Genomic DNA, 10,607 nt, shown 5'->3' on the forward strand with positions numbered 1-10,607 from the left:
TCCCACTATAACCAGAGTCAGGTGAGGAGCAGGCAGGTCACTGCACTGAGTTAAGCAGTGCCAACTTGACCTGTAAGGATTCATTCAGACAAAGTGCCTTGTGTACCTACAGCTACCAAATCCAAGGTTAAGTCAAAATTGAGACTGGGATTATACTGTCTCCCAAATTCTACTTCGAACTTTCTGAGAGGGTATATTAGATCTTGGGTCATTCCCCAGGAAGTGGGCATTGTACAACTTGGTTCCATCATAAGAAATTGTAACTCCTGGAAGCCACAGCACATGGTGTGGAAATGGGAAGCGGAGTGCCATTATATGCTTAAAAGCCTGGTGGGTGCTGTAAACCAGAGCAAGCACCTGGAGTGTATCTTTAAACCCTGAACCTGCTAGACTGACCTGCTGTAAGTGCTGAGACATGCACAGCAATGTGTTGAGGATACCATCCTGCTGGGGATGGGGTAAAGTGCATTTATTTTCTTCCATTTGTCAGCAGGATGGGGGAGGGGTATCGAAGGTATAGGAATAGAAGGCAACAGCATTGATGCTGTAGTCCAAGGGAAGGTGGTATCCAATGTGCTTGGCTCCCAGGCTGGCACCCCCCAGTGCAGCAGACTGCCGTAGTTTAAGCAGGGTGAAGCGGGATAAGGAGTTCTGGGCCTGCAGCTCTCGGCCCTGGGTCAATGCCAGGAGAAAGCCTGGAGTGAAAAACACAGAAAAGAGATCAGCATCTGGGGCTTTAGTGGAGATGCTAGAGACCACATGCTAAGCACACAGGTACCAGGATGCTATGGGTCCTGGAACCAGTAACCCAAGGGAACCCATACTCCTCAACTCTAGAGCATGCAAGAATCTAGTAGAACCCTTGAGCTGTTTCAGAGAGTCTAATGAAAACCCTGCAACTGGCTGAACTGTAGCTGCCATGCTAAGTTTCTTCTTGCCAGAATGATGACTAAGTGTGCTATCACCGGTTATCACACTGGTCTGAGCTCTTAAGAAGATGGAGAGATGGCTCAGTCATTAAGGGCATTTGCTGCTCTTCTGAGGACCTCTATTCAGTACCCAGCACCCACATGGTGGCTCACAATATCTTTAACTCCAGTTCTGACACCCTCTTCTACCCTCCTTGGGCACTGCACACCCATGGTGCACAGACATACATACATGCTGGCAAAAATACCTACACAACATAAAAGTAAACAAATCTTACAAAGTGATTAATAGGTCATTTGGAATAGAACATCTTTCACCAGCTCAAGAGCTGGAGCTATACAGCTCTGCAGTAGAGCACAGGTTTAGTAAGCACACACCCTAGGAGGGGGGTCACAGGCTGGATGAACAGAATAAAGGGCCCTACTTCACCCTCCTTTTCAGCTGTATCCTTTGTCTTCACCCACACCTGCCCACCCAGACTCACCTTCCTTCAACAGCTCCCAGCTCTTCCACACTGAGCCCACACACAGAATGGGGAGGCCAAGCTCCCCTTGGAACAAGACCTGGGAAGAAGAAAGAAAATGGACACTTTAGACTGACCCTAACTCTAAACCTTGCCAAAGCCTCAGGGATGTTTCCTCAGACCAATTTGTGTCCAAGACACTCTCCTTCTAGTGGGAAAACTAAAGGTGGACTCAAGAAAAAAAAGGGGGGGTAGGGGTGGGGGCCAAGGAGGAAAACAGAAGTCATGAAAGTGAGGGAGAGAAGAGGAAAGAAATGTTCAAATAGAAAGATGTTGAGTAGGAAGACAGAGCCTATAGGACAGACAGCACCACATGAAGCCAGTCTCCACAGATTCAGAGGCATCAGAGCACATAGAGTTTGATGGGGCAGTCTTACTACCTAGGCCAAGGGCCAGACCTCATCCAGCTGCCACCCACCTTCATGTCTTGCCTCAACTCACCGGGTCAATCTCTGGCAAAACTGCCACGATGTGTTTGCCCAGCATCTCCCCAGCCTTCTTGAAGATGTACCGGGAAAGGGGGTCTCCCTGCTGTGCACCTGGGGCACAGAGGAAGAAGGGGCTGGAGAATACAGGAAGCAGCCTACTCTACTCTAGCCCCTCTTTCTCTTAGGTAAAACAGCAAGCTCAGGCCAAGTCAGTGTTAGGATGGATGCCCACACTGGTAAAGCAAGCCTTCTACCATTCCAGGTACCTCCCCTTCCAGTGCTTTGAGAAGATCCTCCCCCACCCCACCAGAGCAGTAGGACTAGACTCCAGTGAACTATTAAACTGTGTCTGTCCCCATGGGTCTATTAGCCCTGTGGAGGAGGGACCTTCCTGTTGGTGATCATCAGTGTGCTGCTGGCCAGCCCCGTCCTGGCTGGTGTTTTAAGTCCTGAGATAAACACCTGTAGGGTGCCCTGGGGCTAAGGAATCCAAGTTAAAAGAGGAACAGACCTCAGAGTGAAAAGACCAGGTGTGACAATGCAGGCTCCTCCCAAAGCCAACACAAGCTGTCTGAACTTTCCAATCCCTGCTTCTATGAATTTGCCCAACGGACACTACTTCAAGTTCTCAAGGCCTGCAGATTGCACCAGCCACATGACCAGTAGGGAGAAAAGCTCAGGCAATCCAATGCTGTCTGGTCCCACTTTCACCCTATCCACTACACCAAGTTAAGCAACAGACTCCAGGTTACTTGATAAGACAGCCACCAGCACAAAGGGCCAGCCTTAATCATGCACCACCCTCCCATTAGACATGTTTTTAGGGGATCAAGCTACACATGAGCCAGCACCTATAGTACCTTCTGCGATTTTCTGGCAAAACCCAGCAAACTTGGATTTATCAAAGTCCCTATACAGGTGGGTGAGGATTCCTAGCCGATCTGGCACCTGAGGAACACAAGAGGAGACACAGTCAGTAGACACAAAAAATCCCTAGTCTTGTCACCCAGAGTGGCCTTCCCAGTGTGTCTATTGGAATGACCAAAATATTTTGGAACTTTTCTTTTACACTTTAAAAATTATAGGAATTTGAGATTTATCATTTGAGCAGTTTTGTTTTCCTCAAGATCAAATTCATTGAACTCTTGAAAAGACTGCTTCAGTTAAAGAGCAGTCCCCTACAGTCCCTACTCACAGTAGCAGACCAAACATTCTGAGAAGTGCTGCAACCAAGAAATGGATTCATCTCTCAAACTGTCTTCCTCCCCCACCAACAATTTAACACATCAATCACCCTTCTGAATCCCCAAGAATACAGAGATCCTCTAGAATACATTTTAGTGAGGGTGAGGGGGGTAAATGTGAGCATCAACAGAAATATTACTAAGTGTTTAATATATGTCTTATTTGGCTTTGCTTAAATGTCTGTAAAAATGCAAAAATTCCTAAGAGGAAGTGAAAACACACTGGTCGGAACACACTGCACACTACTCTGAACCCTGTCCTTACCTACCTACCACGTCTCTACCTTGCTCTTCTCATCCACCAGGATATCCCTATCCCCTTCTTCTGCAGCCTCTCCCATGGATGCCCCAGTGCTCTACACTAGGTGTACATGACTGTGGGGTAGGCAGTACCTGGAAATAGTTGAACATGGCCTGCTTGACATAGCCAATATCATGAGGAGCTGCCTCCAAGTTGTCGATGGAGTCAAATACGATTTTCACAGCTTTGTGTGAAATCCAGAAGGCTTCCAGGAACAGAGGGCAAAGAAGACAGCCAATCACAGAGCCCATCTTTTCACCAAGAAGGACTCCCAAGCCCAAGACCAGTTAGAAGTCAGTGATCAGTCAATCAGTGGTTCCCAGTAGGGAGGGAGGCTTTTAATCAAATTATCTGACAAATTCAGACAAGGGAAAGCTGGTGGGAAGACTGAGTAGTTAAACTTGTCATACTGGCTCTCATTCAAAGACAAGGATAGTGAGCTGTCACACATAGCTGCAGTTACAGCATGAGCTAGACCCAAAAGCACACCAAAGAAATATATACATGGTGCCCCAATAGTGTCAGTGGGAAGTGATTCCAGACCTCTTTCCCACTGGCACAGAGTCTCTGGACAGTTATGGTCTTAACCTTCCAGTTGAATCCTTCCCTTAGGTCTCCAAAAGTCAACAGGGGTATGCTGTACCACCATGCCATAAACTGAACTCTCAGCATGAGAGACTACTAAGAAGCAAGATAGTAACTGTGATTCTCCCAGCACTACCCTATACTCTGAAACAGGGTTAGGAGATATTTAGGGACACCTGTTTAGGTTTAGGGACCAAGAGGGCAAGAAAAGGGAGAGGAGTCACAGGAATGGTATGTCCAAGCCCTGTGTGTGCTTACCTGAGCCCTCATCTCCTAGCATATGGCCCCAGCCACCAGCGCCACTCTCGGAGCCATCAGGGTTGACCAGCCTACAGTTGGAGCCTGTCCCAGCGATGAGGACAATCCCACCTAGGGAGAAGGCATTGGGGCTCATTGTGGCCAACGACCTACATAGACCAGCAGCTTCCCACTGTGAAAGAAGAGAAACCAGCCCCACCGGGAGAGGGATCGCCACCCAACCTCCCAGAGCAAACAGCCTACTTCCTGTGTAGGGGATGGAGGAAGAACACAAGTCTGCATCTCTTCAAGGGAACATGGCTCCCTGCCAGCCAGACTTCAAATGATCTTGGCTTTACTGAGTACCTAAAGCCAGACACTATGGCAGACCCTGTTCTTACAGTGACCATCAGCACCCTAAATCATACATGACAGCTAACTCCACTTCTACAAAAGTAAAACCCTTCCACAACTTCACAAAGATGATAGGGCTGTCAAACCAGCCTAGGCCAGTTTCATTTTTGAGATGGTCTCATAAGGTAGTCCTGGCTGACTTAGGACTTATTTATGTACAACAGGCTGGCCTTGAACTTGTAGCAATTGCCTGCCTCTGTCACCTGAGAACTGGAGGAGAGGTGTTCACTGACATGCCTGGTGAGACTCTTACCCACAGAGTCCCACACTTTCTCCTCAATACATCCAGTTTCTGTTCCCATAGAGTCTACCCCTCACTTCCCACACAGACACTTATCCTGCCTTCCTTCCTCTTCTGTTCCCTGATCCCTGGTCTAATAAGGGTATTAATATGCCCAGGAAAGGACAATTGGGAGAGAATAAGAGTGGCTGCCTTCCAGATATTTGTAAGAGAAGTTTTGCCAGTTATAGGTAAGGGGCTTTCTCCATAAGAAAGCTCATTCTCAACTCCACTCCTTCCTTCACATTCTCACCATCCGGTGTAGCTGTGGCGATGGAACCTGCTGCATCAGTGGTGATTACGTAACTTTCACTCAGGTAGGGAAATCGGCCCCTCAACTCCTCTATCAGGAGCCTCAATGCTTCCTCCTGCTCCCCACCACTCAGGGACAGGCCCTAGGCCACAAGGGAGAGGAACATGCTGAGCAAATTAAGGAGGGAGCAGTCCCAGATGAGCTTTTTCTTAACCCTTCTCCTCCTGACACCCATCTGGCCATACCCTGCTCATCCAATCTAGCCCCTCCACCCACAGTAAGCCCTTAGAAGTTCATGCCTACAGGAATAGCCTGGCCTAGGAAAGGACGGAGGACAGAAAGATATAGGCAAAGGAGTAAGGTGAGGAGTTATGGAGAAAGCAGCTTGGCTTGACATCCATGGGGTCTGGCTGTGCCTGTACATACCCCTTGCATATCTGGGAAATAGCCAGAATCACAGAATCCTGGGAGGAAGACGAGCTAACATTTAAAGAGTCCTCCAGGCTATAGAGTGCTGACCATTTCGGAATATATCATATTATCTCATTTTTCCAACAACTCTTAGTATCTGTATTTGCAAAATGAGGAAACCGAGGCTGAGAGAAGGTAACTGACTTAAGGGATACTCTACTGAGTAGAAAAGCTGAAATTCAAATCAAGATACCAATGAGTCTCTGGAGCCCCATGCTCTTAAAAAAACATTCTCAGCTTACAGATGACCCTTGATACCACAAGAATAGACAAGATTGAGGGCCCTGGCCCTAGAACCCTTTTCCTCTGGTCATCAAGCTCATCTAATCCCACTGGCCACCTGCTTCAGCACTGTTGATGGCCTCAGCTCCAGAGGACTCACCAGGCTTCGAAGGGGTACCAGAGGATCCACTCCAGCCTTCTGTTTGGCTGTGTTCACCATCTCGTTGATCCTCTCCACACACTTGTCTGTACCAATCAGCTGGCCCCAACAGAGAAGGAGGAGTTTAAAAAAAGGCTTACAGGACCTGTATGGTCCCTACCAGCTGCTAAGAGACCCAGCCACCACCTCAACACTCTGGTCCCCTCAGGATGGCTTTTTACCCAGTGGTTTGTGCTCAGTCCATCTGCTTCTGCCAGGATTTGCCCATCCTTGGAAAGTAAAAGGGCTTTGGACCGTGTGCCTCCCCTATAAAACACAAGAAGAAAATTGCTAAAACTACAGAGGCTGCCAAGCTTGCACAGTAGTTCCTTATTGGAATCTAGGGTAGAGATAGCTTCAGCAAACCCAACCTCTACTCCCAAACCTATCTGTTTAGTGTCTGCTACACTCTGCAAGGGGAAATGGGGGCCTTGCTCATTTTTCTCTGTTAGGTCCTACTTCCCCTGGAAGACCCCACTTACTTAACATCACCTAGACCTTACAACTTGTCTGATGTGGGCTTCTCCACACATTAGTAAGCCCTAGCTAGCAAAGATTGCACTGAATTAAGAGTGTATTAAGTTGTTTTGTGTCTGCTTCTCATTCTGCGCTCCACTAGGTGAAGCTCCAGAGTGACTCCCTATCTTCCTAACTGGGCTTCCTAACCAAGCCCAGAGCTTGGTCCAAGCAACTTATGGTAAATACTCTGCTCCTCTCACAACAGCCACTTTGGAGACCCATCTCCTACCACCGGGGTCTTCAGGACACTCATGAGAAACAATCACCAGGCAGGGAGAAATTCATACAGACTTCAGCAACTAAACACTGCAGTTTAATTCTTGGGGTAAGTGGTACTGAGGAAGAGTGACGTTTGGAGGGGTGGTGTCCTACTGATCAGTACTTCCTGGAATGTAATCACAGTTAAGACTCAATGATCCAACTCAAAGAGGACATAAAGTTCAGAGGGGATGAGACACATGAGACAGCATACTAAGAAATCACTTCTTGGCAAACTATGGAAAATTAAGTTTACCTTCCAGATGAATGCAACAAAGCTAAGTGCAAACCCCTACACTGTGCTGAGGGTTTTTCCTTGTTTGTTTTTAAGGTGTCACAAGAAAAGACAGAAGATATGCACCTTAGCAATTCACGGAGAGAGACTTTAGGGTAAGTCAGGAATGAACTGCTATGATACTGGATCCTCCTCCTAGCATGTCCTGGTTTGACACACTCAGACCCACAAAACGCGCCAGGGACAGGGCAAACGATCATCTTGCTCACCCTTGCCCTTGCTTTACATTATGTGGCAATTGAGGCCCAGAGAGGGCATACGTCTCACCCAAAGCCATGCCCGGCAGAGCTAATTCCCAAAGTCCAACAGACCAGCTTCTGAACAGGAGAATGTGGGAAGCAAGGACTTTCGGGGCCGACAGCTGTGGAGGATCCCTGTCACCAGGACAAGACAGTGTTCTGGTGGGAGCTGCTCAACTCCCGGGTTCCCTCGGGCATAAATCTCAGTCTGGGCTTTCGCGTCTTTCCCACGTCCACCCGCGACCGGCAACTTCCCACCTGACCCCAGCTCTGCACAACTCCAGGTTGACACAAGGGCCCTGAGACGGCGCGACGGTGGCAGCCGGCAGGGGCGCGAGCGAGCCGTGGAGCACAAAGGAGTGGAATGGGCCGCCGCCTCCTGACCCGCCGCTCCCTAATGGACGGCCTCGGGTCCGTTCAGCGCTCACCCTTCCACGCCGCCATAGAGCGCAGCCATCCTATGCTGCCGCCGCAAGTCCCTCCGTAGCAACGTCGATCCCAAACAGTGGATCCTCTTCTACGCGCCGTGGACCCGCCCCACGGCATGTGACCACAGCGCGCATGCGCAGGGCGGACTGTCCAGCGTCTCTCGCCGAGGTTGGGCTGATCCCGGCCTTTAGCTCTGTTTTTTTTCCCCAACCGGCTCTTTTCCTGCCCTGTACTTCCACATGGAGGTTGAACATCAACTGAGGAGCCTGGGAAGGTTTGCGAGGGAACGCAGGAAGCAGCTGGCAACCGCGCAGTTAATGACGGTGCGCACCCGCGCAGGCGCATCCCGAAGATGCTCAGAGTCTAGCGGAAATGCCTGAGGGCCAGGGCCGGAGCCTAGGTTTAGTCGTGTCTTCGGTGTCGTGCGCCCCCCCCCCCGCCTCGAGCGCCCCCCCCCGCCCTCGAGCGCCCCCCCGCCCTCGAGCGCCCCCTGGAGTCTCAGCTGCGCTAAACTTTCCTCGGAGCCGGTGGCAGAAAGGCCCCAAGCTGCTGTCAGCACGGGTCTAACGGTGCAGAGGCAGAGCCAGGGTTCGGTGCAAGCCAGCCAGCCAGCCGCTCTTCAGGTGAACTGAGCCTAGCCTGTGCTTTTTGGACAGTTACCTCTTCTGTGTAACCCAGGTTGGCCTGCTAAAAGCTGGCATTCACAGATTTTATTTCACCTTCCAGCCACCATCTGCTCCCCTATTCTGAAATGTGCAATGGAAGGGAAGGAGGAAGATAGCATCAGGTCTGACAGAAGAGTGGCCCCTGTGTGCCACCGCAGACACCTCCAGGTGGTTCTAGACCCGCTAGGGACAGCTTCCATAGTCAGGATGGCTGACTGCCGCCCTTAACATTTGAGACATCAGATGGAGCCTCCATACGACTAGCCTTCTTCCTGTCCACCGTCTGCCCTTCGTGCCTGGTTCCTGTGGGGGGAAAAAAATCTTTAACTAGATTCCTCTTTCCCTCACAACTAATTGGCTCTGGTTGTGTTTTGGGAAGGTGGGTGGCACACAGGGTCTCATTTATACCCAACTAACGTCAAACTCTAGCAGAGGATAACTTTAAACTCCTGATTCTCCTGCCCCTACTTGGAAGTGCTAGAATGTAAGTTTTTTGGTGTAGATGTGCTTTTTAAGATTAACGAGTGGAGTCTGTACTTCTTACCTATTTGAGTCAGTAAAGCGCCAAATAACTCAAGAATAAAAACAATATTACGACCTGACAGAGAAACTAGAGGGAGGGCCTTAATGCCCACTTGAGACATTTCCATTCACAGTCCATCAAAGCTGGAAAATATTTCATCCAACAACAATTTTAGAATTACAGCTAATTCCATTGGATTCAAACTGAACGAGAAGTTTTAGCAGAAATGTGAAGTTGTAGGTGAATTTTGAAAGGAAATTTTCTTTTTTGTGACAGTGTGATAAGTGTTGGGATAACACTTAAATGTGCTTTTGTATTATTGTTTTGATTTTTTTAAATGAGGTCTCAAATCACCAAGGCTGGCCCTACACTCCTGAGGTATCTAAGGCTGCCTTTGAACCCCAATTCTCCTGCCTCCACTTCCCAAATGCTAGGATTGAAGGACTGCACAGCCCTCCCAACATTGTATTGCTTATTTATAAAAGAATACAAGAGAGAAAGTTTGGTTTGAAGACAAGATTGAATTCTGAATTTGATTTTTGGCTGAGAATTATATACAATTGCAGCCAGGTCTCACCTACAGAATAAAGATGATAAACCTTGATGCCAAACAGATGGTTCAGAGGTTAATAGCACCTGCTGCTCTTACAGAGGACTAGAAGTGAGTGCCAGCACCTTCTTCAGGTGGCTCAAAAACCCTGTAACTTGGGGGCTGGAGAGATGGCTCAGAGGTTAAAGAGCACTGACTGCTCTTCCAGAGATCCTGATTTCAATTCCCAGCAACTACATGGTGGCTCACAACCATCTGTAATGAGATCTGGTGCCCTCTTCTGGCCTGCAGGGACACATGCAGACAGAACACTATATACATAATAAATAATAATAAATCTTTAAAAACAAAGAAAGAAAGAAAGAAAGAAAGAAAGAAAGAAAGAAAGAAAGAAAGAAAGCCCTGTAACTCCAATTCTGCCTCTGGTCTCCTTGGACACTTCACTAATGCACATACATAAGATTTAAAATTAAATATAGATTACAAGTGGTGGTGCATGCTTTAAAATCCCAGCACTTGGGAGACAGAGTGCACACCTTTAATCTTAGCACTTGGGAGACAGAGGCAGGCAGATCTCTGTGAGTTCCAGGACAGCCTGGTCTACATATAGAGTTCCAGGACAAGCTCTAAAGCAACACAGAGAAAGCCTGTCTCAAAAAAATTAATAAATAAAAATAAATTTTAAAACATTACAAACCTCCAGAGACTCAATGAATAGATCTCATGTAGCCCAGGTTCACTTCAAAGTCCCTATATAGACAAGGATGACCTTGAGCTTCATATGCTCCTGCCTCCACTTCCCAAGTACTGGGATTCCAGCTGTACACCACCATGCCTGGTCTATGTAGTGGTGGGAATTGATATCCCAGGGCTTTGTGTACTCTAGGCAACCTATCTACCAACTGAACTGCATCCCCAGCCCAGTGGCTAATTTTATTTATGTCCAAATGTACTGTTAAGCACTTGAAAATACACACAGGTTTAGTTACAAAAACATAAATAAAATATTAACTTTTATATGAATTCCATATTGAAAAGATAA

General features: G+C 48.1%; 1 protein-coding gene across 2 annotated transcripts; it reads right to left on the minus strand.

The window, feature by feature from the left end:
* Window positions 1–428: 428 nt before the first annotated feature.
* Nagk (N-acetylglucosamine kinase) lies at window positions 429–8,126 on the minus strand. Of its 2 annotated transcripts, none has more exons than XM_027428564.1 (10): window positions 7,827–8,126; window positions 6,270–6,354; window positions 6,049–6,147; window positions 5,196–5,337; window positions 4,270–4,380; window positions 3,519–3,631; window positions 2,742–2,829; window positions 1,895–1,992; window positions 1,415–1,493; window positions 429–695 (listed from the first exon to the last, which is right to left on the minus strand). In XM_027428564.1, exons 1-10 carry the CDS (start codon window positions 7,853–7,855, stop codon window positions 487–489), a joined length of 1,053 nt encoding a protein of 350 aa, XP_027284365.1. In that variant the 5' UTR covers window positions 7,856–8,126; the 3' UTR covers window positions 429–486. The 2 variants fall into 2 exon arrangements, with proteins under 2 accessions (XP_027284365.1, XP_027284366.1); XM_027428565.2 differs by lacking the exon at window positions 7,827–8,126 and adding an exon at window positions 7,657–7,802.
* Between the last annotated feature and the right edge of the window lie 2,481 nt (window positions 8,127–10,607).

Source organism: Cricetulus griseus, chromosome 8 (genome assembly GCF_003668045.3).
Source record: "Cricetulus griseus strain 17A/GY chromosome 8, alternate assembly CriGri-PICRH-1.0, whole genome shotgun sequence".
NCBI lineage: Eukaryota > Metazoa > Chordata > Mammalia > Rodentia > Cricetidae > Cricetulus > Cricetulus griseus.